At 39.8% G+C, this 17,359-nt stretch overlaps 1 protein-coding gene and 1 long non-coding RNA gene across 2 annotated transcripts in view; both read left to right on the top strand.

The window, feature by feature from the left end:
* Window positions 1-6,684, top strand: part of LOC114117542 (uncharacterized) — a 28,158-nt gene extending 21,474 nt beyond the window's left edge. Inside the window, exon 3 of the long non-coding RNA XR_003591159.3 lies at window positions 3,841-6,684. This is a non-coding gene — a long non-coding RNA (uncharacterized LOC114117542). The remainder of the gene's footprint in view (window positions 1-3,840) is intronic.
* A 1-nt stretch (window position 6,685) lies between these two features.
* LOC101103085 (F-box only protein 16-like) lies at window positions 6,686-16,261 on the top strand. The gene is made up of 4 exons (XM_015099523.4): window positions 6,686-6,712; window positions 9,698-9,862; window positions 13,721-13,953; window positions 15,982-16,261. The coding sequence occupies exons 1-4, from the start codon at window positions 6,686-6,688 to the stop codon at window positions 15,983-15,985; spliced, it is 429 nt and encodes a 142-aa protein (XP_014955009.3). The 3' UTR covers window positions 15,986-16,261.
* The last annotated feature ends 1,098 nt before the right edge of the window (window positions 16,262-17,359 follow it).

The following is a 17,359-nucleotide window of genomic DNA, read 5'->3' as shown; positions in this document are numbered from 1 at the left end:
AAATCACAGGGGATGCAATTCAGAACTCATAACACCACTCACCAGACCCCCTTTCTTCATTCCCCAGTTCTTTCCAGCAGTTATACAGTGTGAGAGCTGGAAAGGCAGTTACAGTCTGAACTGTCTCCATGTGCCCCCCACTGACTCCTTGTTTTAGAGATCACCGCAGCATCGTGGGCTGGTCCTTCCCCTGGCCCTCACCACTCTGGTCTGGCTTCTCTGTCATTCTAATAACCCATCCCCAAAGGAAAGAAGTCTCATAGTATGTTAGTTAGAAATATGGACTGTGCAGAAACAGGCCGAGAGGAAATCTGGGAACATTCATACGTGAGTACATTTTATTCAGTTACTTGTAAGTTAAGGTTTCTGATTTTTTTTTTTCATTGTCGCGTCCCCCTCCCCCTTGAATGATAGTGTCCAAAGTGAGATTGATGAGCACTGAAAAGATCTGGTAACAGTGACTAGTTTTTGTTTTATCTAAAATTCTTTGGTTTGGCTGCACTGGGTCTTTGTCGCAGCACATAGGCTTTCCCTAGGTGTGGCATGTGGGATCTTAGTTCCCCGAGCAGGTGTCAACCCTAGTCCCTTGCGTTGGAAGGCAGATTCTTTTTTTTTTTTTATTGGTTTTGTCCATGGCTGAACTCCCCACCTCTTAACATCTCTCTGGTGCGCTGCTTCCTCGTCAGACATGACTGTTGCGTGCGTTGGGGCCACTCACATTCTCTGTATTCTTGCAGATTAGCGGTGTTACATAATCCTGCGCCCACCTCTCTAACATCTTTCTGGGAAAGGCAGATTCTTTTTATTGGTTTGTCCATGGCTGAGCTGGTCTTCGCTGCTGTGTGCGGGCTTTCTCTGGTTGCCGTGAGCGTGGGGCCACTCCTCTCTGCTTGCAGTGCGCGGTCTTCCTGCTGCAGTGGCTTCTCTTGTTCAGCGCACAGGCTCTAGGGTGCTTGGGCTCCAGTCGCTGTGGCGTGTGGGCTCAGCAGTTGTGGCCCTCAGGCTTACTTGCCTTACAGCATGTGGAATCACCCCAGACCAGGGATGGAACCCATGTCCCCTGCACTGGCAGATTCTTAACCACTGGACTTCCAAGGAAGTCCCACAGTGAATGGTTTTAATCAAGAAGTACTTCGACTAATTAAAAAAAAAATAGATACTATGATTATAAGGAATTTGACTTATCATAAGGCTTGTCAAAAATACATTTTTACTTTATATGCCTTTTTTTTTTTTTTAAGGGCTTCCCTGGTGACTCAGACGGTAAAAGCGTCTGCCTGCAATGCGGGAGACCTGGGTTCAATTCCTGGGTCGGGAAGATCCCCTGGAGAAGGAAATGGCAATCCACTCCAGCACTCTTGACTGGAAAATCCCATGGATGGAGGAGCCTGATAGGCTACAGTCCATGGGGTCGCAAAGAGTTGGACATGACTCCACTTTCACTTTCACTTTCATGCCTTTTTAGGTGGTCAATGTATTTTATGATTAAAACTAAAGTATTATAAAATTCTGATTACTTTATAATAACTAGCAAATATCTATTGGTGAAATACAATAGCGTATAAAATACAAGTAGCCCCAAACTTTCCTGTTTTCTCTTCTCTAATGGACTAAAGAAGAAAAACAGAAATTTAGACTCTGATAACAGCTCCTTCCACTGCTAGCTGTTCCCATAAGAACCTTTCTTTAAATTTTGGCCAGCTCTCATGCTCTCTTCTTTGATCAGTCACTAATCTTGGGACTGGTTTAGGGTCATCACTGGGGAAAATTATGAAGTAACCCAAGCATTTGTTTGGTATGCCCCAGATTGCTTTGACATGTACTTCCTGTCTCTGGCACTCTTTTTTTTTCCAGGTCCTCCTATCAACTTTTCCTTTCCAATCATATCAATCATTTACATATTAGTAGGACTTTAACTCGGAGAAGGCAATGGCACCCCACTCCAGTACTCTTTCCTGGAAAATCCCATGGACGGAGGAGCCTGGTAGGCTGCGGTCCATGGGGTCGCTAAGAGTCAGACACGACTGAGCGACTTCACTTTCTCTTTTCACCTTCATGCATTGGAGAAGGAAATGGCAACCCACTCCAGTGTTCTTGCCTGGAGAATCCCAGGGATGGGGGAGCCTGGTGGGCTGCCGTCTATGGGGTCACACAGAGTCGGACATGACTGAAGTGACTTAGCAGCAGCAGCAGCAGGACTTTAGCTGGGGCTTCCCAGGTGGTGCTAGTGGTAAAGAATCCATCTGCCAATGCAAGAGACCCAAAAGACACAAGTTCGATCCCTGGGTCGGGAAGATCCCTTGGAATAGGAAATGGCACCTCATCCCAGTATTCTTGCCTGGAAAATTCCATGGACAGAGGAGCCTAGTGGGCTCAGCAAAGAGTCAGACAACAGTGAGTGACTGAGAACACACACACACACACACACACACACACACACACACACACACACACACACACACACAGGACTTTAACCCTATATACTCCCCCTTCTCAGAGATATTTGCTTGTATTGCCTTATCTCTAATTGTGAATGCAAAGGTTTGTTTCTGGTCCTGGAGTTTTAATCAATAATGAGCTGATGTAGAAACTGTGGGGGGAGACTGACTGCCCAGGTGTCTTCTCTTAAGGTTGTACAGACAGTCCATGGCTTAAGATGCTTTGGCTTAGTAACTTTTTAGCTTTACAGTGATGCAAAAGTGATAGACGTTCAGTGAACACCATATTTAAAATTTTGTATTTGGGTTTTTTTGGGGAGGGGTGGCTAGCCATGTGCAGTAGGATACTCATTTATGGTGCTGGGCAGCCAGTGAGCCACAGCTCCCAGTCAGCCACTCGGTCACAAGAGTACAGGCCAAATACACTTACAACCATTAGCACCCAGACAGCCATTCTGGCTTCACGTTCACTGTGCTTGTGTACATGCTGAGTTGCGTCAGTCGTGTCCAACTCTGTGCAACCCCATGGACTGTAGCCCACCAGGCTCCTCTGTCCCTGCAACTCTCCAGGCAAGAATGCTGGAGTGGGTTGCCATTCCCTTCTCCAGGTGTAGTGGTCAGTAAATTACATGAACTAGCCAATGCCTTATTATAAAATAGGCTTTGTGGTAGATGATTTTGCCCAACTGTAGGTTCATGTGAGGGCTTCCCTGGTGGCTCAGTGATAAAGAATACCCCTGTCAATGCAGGAGACTCAGGTTTGATCCCTGGGTCAGGAAGATCCCATGGAGGAGGGCATGGCGACCCACTCCAGTGTTCTTGCCTGGAGAATCCCATGGACACAGGAGCCTGGTGAGCTACAGTCTATGGGGTCGCAAAACAGCTGGACATGACTGAGCGACTAAACAACAGCAACTAGCATCAGGGTTCATGTGAGCATTCTGAGCACGTTAAAGTAGACTGGGCTAAGCTAGGATATTTGGTAGGTTAAGTGTATTACGTGCATTTTAAATTTATGATATTTTCAACTTATGATGGATTAATTGGGATATAGCCCCATCAAAAGTTAAAGATCTGCATTTTACAAGTCTGTATATATTCTCAGTTTATGACTATGGACCACCTCCCAGATTTTTCTGTAACTCCAAGTTTTGAGGTCAAGTGCACGTCTATGTCCACACCGGCCTTGCTTGGGCTCACACACACAGATGTGAGAAAGAACAGGTAGGTGGCAAAACATGGGGTGTACTTGTTAGGGAAGGAAATGCATGCAACTCGTTAGGAATAAGCTACTAAACTCACTTTCTATGCAGTTCTTTGTCTCTTTCATAATGCGTCTCTGGTATCAGACTAAACCTAGAGCTTTTTTTTTTTTTTCTTTGCCATTTTTTTTTTTTTCCAGTTTGACAAATGGATGGACACCAGAAGAGAAGACTCCTGACAGTCCTGTTAGAACGCTGCTCCCTGTCACAGCAAAAGTTCTGCTGTTGAAAGCTTCAGGAGAAAATTCCAGCAGAAGCTCTGGATTTTACTACCAAGCTCCCAAAGGTGTTATCTTTATACATCTTTTCTTTCCTGGACCCCCAAAGCCTTTGTCACTGTGCACAGGCACAGATAAAGAAGCAGGGTTCGGTGTTTTGTAAAGATAGCCTAGAAAACACTGAAACTTGAGGGAAAAAAGAAAGCATGCATACAAAACTGAGCACCGACAAGACGCTCACCACATTTCATCTGCACAGTTTGGATTGGCCCCATCTCTTTGTGTCTGGCTGTGCACTTAGTGCTCAAAGGGGCGAAAAAGTAAGCTATTGCTATGTGTCCGTAAAATAGTATTAGCCAGTTGGGGAAATATATACATGTATATAATGGTTCATCATCAGAATAGTCTTATATTGCACAGCAGAGGACCATAGTAAAACTTAAAGTGTAGAGTGCAGGCCATTCGTAAATAGAAAAGCATGAAATAAGGTGCTAATGTGATAAATACAGAAGCATGTGAGACTAAAGGAGTTCAGAGTGGGCAAATGTGCTCACAGGTTGGAAAAGCATCTGACCATTATTTTCTTACAAATAATTTCATGGTGTATTCAAGTATATTTTTAAGATATAAAATTGATAGTCATTTTGTTGATTTCTTTTCATAGTCTAGAAAGACCAGATATTACCTGTTACTGTGCATTCATATGGTAACTTTAGTTTTTAAAATTAAGAAAATGAAAAAAAAATAAGAAAATGAATGCAGTAAGATAGATGATGTATTTAATAATTGGTGTTGGGACAATCGGGCAGTATCTGGAAAAAAATTCTAGAAGGATAAAAGATTGATATGAAATTATGGGAAACAATTCCCTACTCAAAGGAGGGAATTCCCTGGTCCAGTGGTTAAGTCTCTGCTCTTTCACTGCTGAGGGCAGAAGTTCAATCCCTGTTTGGGGAACTAAGATCCTGTAAGCCATCAGGCATGACTAAAGGGGAAAAAATGTAATTAAAGGAAATCTAGGGAAGGAAGACTTTGTGAGTAATCTATAATATTCAGAGCCTCAAAAGAAAATGTATAACTTAAAATCTTGCTTTATTTATTTTATATATTTTGTATATATATTATATATGCTTTATAGATAAAGAAAGGAAGATTTTAAGTTGTGATTATAAAAGTTAAAATTTTCTCCATTGAGAAGAAAACTGTAAACAAATACAGATGGTAAACAGGAGGGAGCTCCCTGGGAGTGGTTAGGACTCAGTGCTTTCACTGATGACGGCTTAGGTTCATCCCCTGGCCAGGAGACCACGAACCCACAAACTGCTGCGGTGTGGCCCCCCAAAATTGAAATAAATGGGGGGAAAACATATTGCCAGCAAAGGGGTAACTTTCTTATTTTTTAAAGAATGACTATAAATCTACATTAAGAAGAAAAAAAAAGCAAAGCCTAGCAGAAAAATGAGCAAAGGAAGTGAACAAATAGTTCACAGAGAGAAAAGCAGAAGTTTCTAAAATAGATAAAATGCTTAGCCTCATTTTCATGCCATCATTTGTGACTCAGATGGATTGAGTTTCTTTTTTTCTTTTTTTAGTTTCTTTTTTAATGATAACATTTTATATTGTTAGGGGTGTGGGGAAACAAGCACCTTCATATGTTTCACCTTCATAGATAAATTGATGCAAACACCGAGGAGAGCAATTTGGTAGTACTCAATTTTAAAATAAAGATTCCTGGACATTCCCTGGTGATCCAGGGGCTTTCACTACCAAGGGTGTGAGTTTGATCCCTGGTCGGGGAACTGAGATCCTGCAAGCCATGAGACATGGCTAAAAACTTAAAAATTTTTTTAATTAAAAAAAAAAAAAAAGATTACCTTTGGCCAGTAGTTCCACTTCTTGGAATTTGTCTGATGGGTATACTTCAACACATGCAAAATTTATGTCCATGTAAGATTATTGCATCATTGTTTGTAGTAGCAAAAGGTTGGAAACAATGAAAATGTCTGCTAATAGCAGACTGATTGCAATTATCTCCTCAATATATCATCAATGAAACAACAAAGGTGCAGAATTATCCTACCACTTTGGAAGAATAAAGAATGTATCCATATTTGTTGCTTTTCTGGAATGGCACACAAGAAGCCAGTAACAATGGTTACATTCAGGGAGGGAAATGAACGGCTAAATGACAAGGATGAGAGGCTTTTTTTTTTTTTTTTTTAAACTGTGTGCTCCTTGGTATCTTTGAATTTAGTATTGATATACACATATTATTCTAAACTTGAAACAATTAAAAAAAAACCATAGTGTTTTAAATGCCCAGTAATAGAGTATCATTCCACCATATAATGAATTATTAGGCAGTCATTAGAAAACATGTTTTGGAAGAACAGAGATGCTTATTATGTGTAAAATGAAGAAAGCATGATTTTAAATTGCATGCAGTTTCCCAATTTTACTTTCATATATAACTGAAGAGCAGAAAGGAAAATAATTCTACCAGCTTGTTGATAATGCTTGCTCATCTCTGATTGACAGGGTTCTGGGTGTTGTTTTTCTTCAGGTTTCTCAGAATTTTCCATGTTTTTCACAATAAGAATGTTATAATTCCAGGGAGATGTGATACGAAATAGATAATCTTATCATCTATGTGTACCATATGTCAATCTTGGTAGATTTCAGCATTGTATTTTATGTCCCAGAACTGACTGTGAGGCAATTGTTCTTTAGCTAGATTTAAAGTAAACAATAAAGTCATTGCACCAAGATGAGCTTTGAGCTGTTTAAAAATGTGGTAGGGGTTGTCTTACAGTTTTGAAAGAGCATACCTACCCTCAACTTTCCTCATTCCAGTTTAAACAAACAAAAAGCAGCAAAAATCAAAAACAAAGCAAAATATTTTCTATCCCCAGTGCAGGGGAGAAACCCCAACTTAACTACCCAGGTCTAAACCCAATCTAAGTCAAAAGAGGAAAAGGGTGAGAATTGAGAAAACCTGTCTCCCCATCCCCTCCCTCCCAAACTCCACATCTTGATTGGATTAACCAGCCATATGAGGATTCAGGGCAGTGCAGTTTCATTCTGGGTTGTGGTTGTGGTAGTGGTTGTGATCTCTGTTTCTGCCTGCAGTGTTGTATCAGATCCTCTAAGCCTTTTCCTCCATCTAGATCCTGAACCTACTGTTTCTCCTATGTGTGCCCCCTTCTGCTTCCCTCTCCCCTACATGTCTTGTCTTCAGCCCATAAAATAATCCTGGACATAATAGAAACTCCATACACAATGGATGGAAGGAGGGAGGAAGAGAGACAGATAGATAAACAGATGGATGGGTAGCGAGTTCCATTAAAGAGTGTTCTGCTCCTTTTGGGGGCACTCAAACATTATTTATTATTGAGTTAACCTTGAAAAAGAGGCCAGCTTTCCAAGGATGAAATGAATGTGAAGATTAGCTATCATCTCTGCAATTCTTGATAAGAGACATGGAATGCCTAGTCTCAACTTTATATATGGACTTGACTCTAGTTTCTACTAAGACTTATTTAAAACCTGGAATAAATTATTTTAAAAACTACTGCACATAATAGGGTCACATCCACCATTTGCTGGATATGTAGGATTGGCCATAATGCCATGAAAATGGAATGTACAGAATACTTTTTAAAAAATGTATTAATCGGTCTGCACCAGGTGTCAGTTGCAGCACGTGGAATCCAGTTCCCTAACCGGGGATCAAACCCTGGACCCCTGCACTGAAAGCATAGAATCTTAGCCACTAGACCACCAGGGAAGTCCCCAGGACAAATACTTAATGCTTTATTGAATCTTAAAGGCTATTTAAGGCACACCAATATACTATTAGTCATTGTGTTCCCTTTATATATTTAGTTAAATCATAAGAATGGAGGGAAAACAGAAGCATATCATGAAAAAAATAAGCAAAGTGCCAACTGGAATTTCTGTAGCCTTCATACAACTTGCATACGCAGACTCCCAGAGATCCTTCAGTTCAGTTCAGTTCAGTCACTCAGTCGTGTCTGACTCTTTGTGACCCCATGAATCACAGCACACCAGGCTTCCCTGTCCTTCACCAACTCCTGGAGTTTACCCAAACTCATGTCCATTGAGTCGGTGATGCCATCCAACCATCTCATCCTCTGTTGTCCCCTTCTCCTCCTGCCTTCAATCTTTCCCAACATCAGAGTCTTTTCAAATGAGTGAGCTCTTCGCATCAAGTGGCCAAAGTAATGAAGTTTCAGCTTCAACATCAGTCCCTCCAATAAACACCCAGGACTGATCTCCTTTAGGATGTACTGGTTGGATCTCCTTGCTGTCCAAGGGACTCTCAAGAGTCTTCTCCAACACCACAGTTCAAAAGCATCAATTCTTCGGCGCTCAGCTTTCTTTATAGTCCAACTCTCACATCCATACATGACTACTGGAAAACCATAGCCTTAACTAGATGGACCTTTGTTGACAAAGTAATGTCTCTGCTTTTTAATATGCTGCCTAGGTTGGTCATAACTTTCCTTCCAAGGAGTAAGCATCTTTTAATTTCATGGCTTCAATCATCATCTGCAGTGATTCTGGAGCCCAGAAAAATAAAGTCAGCCACTGTTTCCACTGTTTCTCCATCTATTTTGCCATGAAGTGATGGGACCAGATGCCATGATTTTAGTTTTTGAATGGAGCTTTAAGCCAACTTTCCACTTTCCTCTTTCATCAAGAGGCTCTTTAGTTCTTTACTTTCTGCCATAAGGGTGGTGTCATCTGCCTATCTGAGGTTATTGATATTTGTCCCAGCAATCTTGATTCCAGCTTGTGCTTTCTCCAGCCCAGCGTTTCTCATGATGTAATCTGCATATAAGTTAAATAAGCAGGGTGACAATATACAGTCTTGATGTACTCCTTTTCCTATTTGGAATCAGTCTGTTTTTCCATCTCCAGTTCTAACTGTTGCTTCCTGACCTGCATACAGGTTTCTCAAGAGGCAGGTCAGGTGGTCTGGTATTCCCATCCCTTTTAGAATTTTCCACAGTTTATTGTGATCCACACAGTCAAAGACTTTGGCATAGCCAGAGTTCTTTAGGAAGTTCCAAAGTCTTATCTGAAGCTTACTTTCCCCATTTGCAAGGGGAGAATATTAATTATACTACCCTTCAGGTTGTGACAAGGATGGTTAATAGGTGCTTGATAAATATTAGTTGACTTGGATTCTGTCTGAATTAACATTTAAAAAAGAAAGAAAGAAAGAAAGAAAAAGGGATACCCAAAGCCAGTGCTCTGTGAGAACCTGAAAGGATGGGATGGGGAGGGAGGTGGAAGTGATGTTCATGTTGGAGGGGACACATGTATACCTATGGCCAATGTATGGCAAAACCATCATAATGTTGTATTTATCCTCCAATTAAAAAAAATAAAATTCCTGCCTGGTTAGGAAGCACTTCAGGTAAGAGGTAACTTGGTTGTGATTCAGAGGAAAAGGATAAAAAAGAAACTACTTGTGAATTCCAGGCCTGGTTTATCTAGTTAAAATTATGTTTGCTCTGATTCATTCATGAATGAATCCATGAATCCACTTCCCCAGTGGCTCAGTGGTAAAGAACCCACCTGCAGTGCAGAGAAGTGGGTTCGATTCCTGGTTCAGGAAGATCCCTTGGAGGAGATGCATGGCAACCCACTCCAGAAAAAAAAATAAGTTCTCTCAGTATCAGGGTGATGGCTCAAAACCTAGAGAAAGTGGACATGTAAACTGAATAGTTTTTTAACATTGTTTTTCCAGGTGAGCTGGCATTGGAAGAATTTAACTGAACTGGATCAGCTCTGGATGCTAAAATGTTTGTGGTTTAACTGGTACATCAATGTCTCCCCAACTGCCTATGAGCAGGGTGTATGGAAGAAGCATTATATTCAAATGGTGAAAGAACTCCATGTTACCAAGCCCAAGGTAAATTTGGAAAAAGAAGAATTACTAACATCAGCTACTCAGGAATTCTAGAACTAAGTTGGAGAAGGCCATTTGTTCAAAAGAAATATACCATGACTTCAAAATTCCCTTGTTCTAAGAACTTAACAGCTCTTTTCAAGATATCCATGTTAGTTGAAAGTCATCTGACTCTCACAAACCACAGTTCCACCCAAGTTATGACTTGGAGCTCCTCATTCTCTCCAGATTCCTGGATTTCTGTGTCTCTGATGCCTACAGTACACAATTCTGACACTGGGATTCTGTGGGTAATATGCAGTATTTATTACCTATGGGTCATCAAATTTTACTTAACTAATTCAAATTTTCTGTGATTCTACCAGGCAAACTGAAGTTTATGTTTCTATCATTAATAAAGAAAAGTTTGCAAAAAATTAGTAATTAGGAAAGGGCATAATGGGCATATTAAAGTTCTTTTCACTTTAGAAACTAGCAATGTAAAGTCCTTACATGGAATCGTAAACAGTAAATAGTATGAGCATAAATTTTTCTAGTGGTTTTTTTTCTATGCATTGTAACCAATGTTTATGTTCATTCTTATAGTCACAGTTAATTAGATAACTTACGGGAAAATTTTATGAGCTTTTTCTTTGTGGCATGAGCTATATACATGCAGGGCTGTGCATTGTTTTGTATAATAGAAGAGTTCCTGAAAATTATGTGTAAATTACAATTTTTAAATTATTTTTAAGACCACAGTGACTTTTTTTAATAGAAAAGGTACAGTGAGTCCTTTTTGAACTGAAGAATCCTTTTGAAATATGAATAGTTGGCTCTTAACATGCTCATTTGCGTTTCATTTTATTGTGTATTTGCTTGAAGTAGAAACCCTCTACATTTAATATAGTAATAAACTGCATAATTAATATTGTTATAATTACAATGATAAAAGCAGTCTTTCTGATTTCAATGATGGCTGTTCTTCATGAGAATTTCTTTTGGAAAGAAAAATGTAAAGTGCAGTGATGGAAGAGTTATTTTAAAAATTACAATAGCTATGACTCCTTTTATCACAAGGCTTTCCTTAACTCTCATTCAAAGTCACTCATAGGCAGGGAAAGGCTTCAATAGCTGAAGCGTGGGCTATTCTGGGGCAGAGGAGAGAAAAGTGATTAACCAGGTTGTAGAAAAAAGGTTTTGATTTTAATACTTGGTCTTCAACAATAATTCTTTTTCCAGAAACTATTTATGCACTTCCCTGGTGGCTCAGACGGTAAGGAATCCACCTGCAATGCAGGAGATGCAGGTTTGATCCCTGGGTCAGGAGGATCCCCTGGAGAAGAGAATGGCTACCCACTCCAGTATTCTTGCCTGGAGAATCCCCATGGTTGGAGGAGCCTGGTGGGCTACAGTCCATAGGATCATAAAGCGTCGGACATGACTGAGCAACTAACACACACATATTTTAAAATGATGAATAGTTCTGATACAAGAAAATTGCCACATTGTTGCTTAGTATTTAATTTCTTTAGGGAGTACTTTGTTATAGTAAATTTCAGTTTTTCTATTAAAGAAAAAATTGGCAAATTAAACCCAGTAAGATATAAAAAAAAGAATAATACATGATGACCAAGTGGGATGTATCCAAGGAGAGTAAGGTTGGCATAATATTTAAAAATCAGTCCATGTAATTCACAGCATAAAAGAGAAAAGATGTCTGGTCATTTCAATATATGCAAACAAAAGTATTTAAAATTTTTTCAACATTTGAGATTTTAAAAAGACTCAAACAGCTTTGGGTAAAGGGAACAAAGTTTTTCTTTACTTAACAGAAAGTCATCAGTTTTCATTATTATCTATTCTGTTAATGGTCAAATATTTTGTACTTTTCAGAATTAATGATGTTTATTTATGTATATAGTTACTAGCATTCATGCCTAAATTTTCTCCCCTGAAAATGCTTTTTTATTATCATGTATTCTTTATTACTAGTGGTGTTAAACAAGACCTCTTCCAGCAAAAATAGATTTCATTCAATATAAACTCAGAAAAATGAAGTGAATGTCCATCTTATTTTATTTATTTTTTTGGCCACCCTGTGTGACTTGCGCTCTTAGTTCCCTGACCAGGGATCGAACTCCTGCTCCTCGGCAGTAGAAGTGTGGAGTCCTAACCACTGGACCCCCAGGGGATTCCTTGAATGTCCACTTTAAGTGAGATCCGCACTGTGCTGTGCTTAGTTGCTCAGTTGTGTCCAGCTCTTTTCAACCCCATGGCCTGTAGCTCACCAGGCTCCTCTGTCCATGGGGATTCTCCAGGCAAGAGTACTGGAGTGGGTTGCCAGGACTCACATAAAACACTGAATACTAATCTAGTAATGAGCCATCAATTATATAAAAGTAAAATGTCTTCTTACTCTACTACTTACAATCACTCACTAAATCAGTAAATATGTATGAAATACTGTTATATGCTAGCTGCTAAGGCTACAATGGTCTTAACCCCACTTTCTGGGAGCCTAGTCTATGGCCCAGAACACAGACAAACAGATAGTTACCACATTGAATACGAAGTACTATCTTGTAAGAGAAATATATACAAAGAAAGATCAGTTGAAACAAGGATAAGAAACTAACTGATTCTGCTTGGAGGAACTTGGGGAATTTTTAAATTTTCACAAACAATTTAAGCAAACCAATTTACTGAGCAAAGCTTCCCTAATCTCTTAAAGAATAAAAATTAAGCCTTTAATGGCTTCTCAACATAGCAGTACCTGTTCCCTTAGGCTACAACCGCATAAAAACCCTTATGAATTTTATATATAAGAAAACCAGACTTTCATTTTGGGCAATTAAAAAATAGACTTTCAAAAAAAAAAAAAAGACTTTCATTTCCCAATTCTTTAGAAATGGCTGAAGTTTTGATAATTGATAAAATCTATAGTTTACCCCTACATGATGGAAATTGTCTCTGTGTTTTAGATAGGGAGAACAGGGTACTGTTTTTAAGAACGTATATTTTTATGAACAAACTAACTTCAGTTGTGGAATAACTGTATAATGATATTGTAGGAGAGGTGGCAATACAGGATAGAGAAGTTCATTGTGTGGACTTGAAGCTGGAGAGTCCTGGATTCAAATTCTGACCCTGGGTCTTACTGCTTATGTCTTCATAGTAGTAGTGGAAAAATTAATCATGTTATCCTACCTTCAGTTTTCTCTTCTGTAAAATGGAAGCAGTTACGATTACCTCTTAAAGTTATTATGAAGTTTAAATAAAGTAATGTAGGAATGGGACTTTCCTGGTGGTCTAATGGTTAAGACACTGCGCTTCCAGTGTAAGGGGTGCAGGTTCGATCCCTGGTAGGGGGAACGAAGATCCAGCATGCCTCACTGTATAACCCCGCTCAAAAAATAACAATGCAGGAATACTTCCTGAGACGGTGCCTGGCACATACAAGTACCTCTGGGTTGGTGGCTGCTGTGATCACTGCCATTATCAGTGCAATCATGGTGATGATGATAATGATGATTTTTTTTAAAGCATTTATTTACTTATTCATTTTTGGTTGCAAAGGGTCTTCGTTACTGCCCTTGGGCATTCTCTAGTTGCAGTGAGCAGAGGCTATTCTTTACCTTCCATGCTCAGGATTCTTATTGCAATGGCTTTTCTTGTTGCAGAGCACAAACTCTAGAGCTCTGGCTCAGTGGTTGTGGCACACAGGCATGTGGAATCTTCCTGGACCAGGGATTGAACCAGTGTCCTCTGCATTGGCAGGCAGATTCTTAGTCACTAGACCACCAGGGAAGTCCATGTTCTTTGTTTTACTTTTGTTATTATTATACTGTTTTGAGAACAGAAATAATTTTCTCCTTCTAGACACCTCCAAAAGATGGGTTTGTGATCACGGATGTTCAACCTATTAGAAGCAGTTCTCCAGGGGGAAAGCTGTCTTCTTCATCTGCTTTCCGATCCTCTTCCTCTTTAAGAAAGAAGAACCACCCAGGGGAGAAAGAACTCCCACCGTGGAGGTCTTCTGACAAGCATCCAACTGATATCATTCGCTTCAATTACCTGGACAATCGTGACCCCATTGAACACAGCTGGCAAGGGTAAGAACTGTGCCCTTCTCCACTTCTTTCCTTTTAGAAACAATTTACTGGCACTTTGGTCTATGAAAAGATGAAAACAGAAGCTACTATGAAATACAAATGCTTTTCACTGGTGGTGGTGGTTTAGTCACTGAGTCATGTCAGACTCTGTGCAACCCCATGGACTGTGGCCCACCAGGCTCCTCTGTCCATGGGGGTTCTCCAGGCAAGAATACTGGAGTGGGTTGCCATTCTCTTCTCCAGGGGATCTTCTCAACCCAGGGATCAAAACTGCATCTGCTGCATTGCAGGTGGATTCTTTACTGCTCAGCCACCAGGGAAGCCCCAAGAAGCAAAAAGTGATTGAAAGTAAATGAGCCTTTATTGGTAAATTTGACCTTTTATTTAGGATTTGTTTGCATTTTGTAGCTGTAATGCTTTTCTTACAGCTTCTTTTAATATTTTAATACCGCAGATTCCAATCCAGCACCATAGGGTTCATAAAAGTCTTTTCTGTATTTGCACCTCCCTTCTGTGACATATATATGTGCATACATAATTTTGTACGGGCTTCCCTGGTGGCTCAGGACCCACCTGCAATGCGGGAGACCTGGGTTCCATCCCTGGGTTGAGAAGATCCCCTAGAGGAGGGCATGGTAACCCACTCCAGGATTCTTGCCTGGAGAATCCCCATGGACAGAGGAGGCTGGCAGGCTACAGTCCATGGAGTCACAGAGAGTTGGACACAACTGAGCGACTAAGCACAGTGCAGCATAATCTTGTATAAAAAAATGTATTATATGAAGTATACACACAGAGCATACATTTACTTAACAAATCCTGGAAGTAATTTCTGAATTGCTAACTCATGTCATTGTCAAAACAAATCAATGTTTGTTTCTGGTTCATTTTGCCTTTAGCTTGAAGGTATATACTCATAATAATAATAATGTGAATCCATACTTTATCCTATTATATGCAATCACTTTATTTTTTTTTAATTTTAATTTTTTATTTTACTTTACAATACTGTATTGGTTTTGGCATATATTGACATGAATCCACCACGGGTGTACATGAGCTCCCAAACATGAACCCCCCTCCCACCTCCCACCCCGTATCATCCCTCCGGATCATCCCCATGCACCAGCCCCAAGCATCCTGCATCCTGCATAGAACATAGACTGGCGGTTCGTTTCTTACATGATAGTATACATGTTTCAATGCCATTCTCCCAAATCATCCCACCCTCTCCCTCTCCCTCAGAGTCCAAAAGTCCGCTCTACACATCTGTGTCTCTTTTATGCAATCACTTTAAAAAACAAATATTAATGTTAATACAAACAATAAGGTTACTGAAGACAGTTTAGGATGTCTTTGCCTGTGTTTTTGTCCTTAGGATATGTTCTACTAAGGCTGTTCAGACAAATGACTGTGTTAAAGTCCCATGAAGTTATTCCTTTGTGTGGGGTAACACCACCAGCTGTTTTTAGATTTTTGAGATATTTTTTTCTTTTATTTCATAATTTTGAAATGGTTCCAAAGTCAAATATACAAAACAAAGTGTATCTGGAGAAGTCTCCAATACTGTTCCCTGTTCCTAATTGGATCACAGGGGAATCCTACAGATAGGTAAACTATTTTTTAAAATGTCCTTACATTTAAAAAATCATAAAGGAGGGGAAGTGGGGCGGATGAAAAAAATATAAACAAATACAGACACAGGCACCCCTTCCTGAAAGAAATGGTGTCTCACAATACATACCACTTTATCCCACTTTCTTTCTTCATGTAACAATATATCCAGGAGCTCAGTCCACAGGTATATGAAGAAATACCCTGGCCTCCTTTTAACAGCCCACAGTCCTCCATTGTGTGGATGTGTCAGAGTTTATTCAACCCTTTCTCTATTGATAAACACTTGGCTTCTTTCCAACTGAGTGAAGATAATCTTTTAAACCGCAGGAACAACAAAATCAGATAGACAAAGAGCTATGCCAACCACCAAAGCTTTAAAATGATGTTTATAATTTTTCCAATGCTCTCCAGTTAACAGAAGAAGGAAAACACATGAAATGACCCCAGCTTTCAACCAAGGGTCACATGATAAGAAAAATAAATCACAGGACAGATCTAAACTAAGAAAAGCATAGTCGCTGGTAAGTATTGCTTACAAAACATTCCCCTCCATAATGTTAATAAAAAATGCTGGATCTCTATAATCCTATTCTTGAGATTGATTTTTTTTTTTTTATGGGAACCATCAAGTAAATGGTTTAAATTCTGGTCTCTGACACTGACTGGCTAGCTGTGTGACCTTGAAGATGCCCTTTATTTAATCTCTCTGAGCCTCGTTTTTTTTTTTTAAAGCTTGGATGGATTGATGTGTGTGAATCTGCTTTGAAAACTATACAATATAAAGGAAGTATTATTATCATTGTTTCTTTCTTCTTCTGTGAGTCCTTTGGGGTCACAGAGGGAAGCCTATAGAAATTTCTCTGTAGAAATTACTTATCTGTAGAATGCAAGTTCCACTGACCTAAGAAAAAGGTATTGTGCTGTGCTTAGTTGCTCAGTTGTATCCAACTCTCTGCAGTCCCATAGACTGTAGCCCGCCAGGCTCCTCTGTCCGCAGAATTCTCCAGGCAAGAATACTGGAATGGATTGCCTTTTTCTATTCCAGGGGATCTTCCTGACCCAGGGATCAAGCCCATCTTCTCTTGCATCTCCTGCACTGGCAGGAGAATTCTTTACCACTGGCACCACCTGGCAAGCCCAAGAAAAGGATATTGAGTTGGCCAATAACTTGATTCTGATTTTTCCTTAACATCTTATGGAAAAACCCAAATGTTTTGGCCAGTCCAATATGTGTTCCATAGCTGTCCTGTCACCAAATAACTTCAGAAAAAAAAAAAAAAGAATTAAGAACTTTTCTTTCCCTAATTAAAAAAATGGCTAATTGACAACCTAATAAAGTCAGTGGTTGTGACTAGGGAGCATTATTATTTCAGAGCAGAATTTCCCAAATTCTGTACCCTGGTTCTGTATCCCCAGTAGATCCCTTTCAGCACACATGAGAGTCTTTGGAGCCAAGCAGAAGGAAATAAGGTTGGAATAAAAAGTTTCCATTAGTAGTAAAGATTTAGAAAAAGGCTGCAGATACACACTAAAGAAAAAATAATATAAAGTGGGTGTAATTGGGAGAAGGATAAGTGTGTACTCATGAATAAATCACTTTTATAGCTCTCCTTTAAAGCTTAATTACTTTCTGTTTCAATGCATTTTCAAGTGTTAGGTTCCAAAAAGAGAGAGAGAGATGAGCTTTTTGAAATAGGTTAGCCTATATTCTGAGGAGACAATCTGGTTGGACGGGATGAGACTTATCACAGACATATGTACCGAGGTCCAAGGGAATGAAGAAGCTTAA

Source organism: Ovis aries, chromosome 13 (genome assembly GCF_016772045.2).
Source record: "Ovis aries strain OAR_USU_Benz2616 breed Rambouillet chromosome 13, ARS-UI_Ramb_v3.0, whole genome shotgun sequence".
NCBI classification, from domain to species: Eukaryota; Metazoa; Chordata; class Mammalia; order Artiodactyla; family Bovidae; genus Ovis; species Ovis aries.
This window is presented reverse-complemented; position numbering and strand designations above follow the sequence as displayed.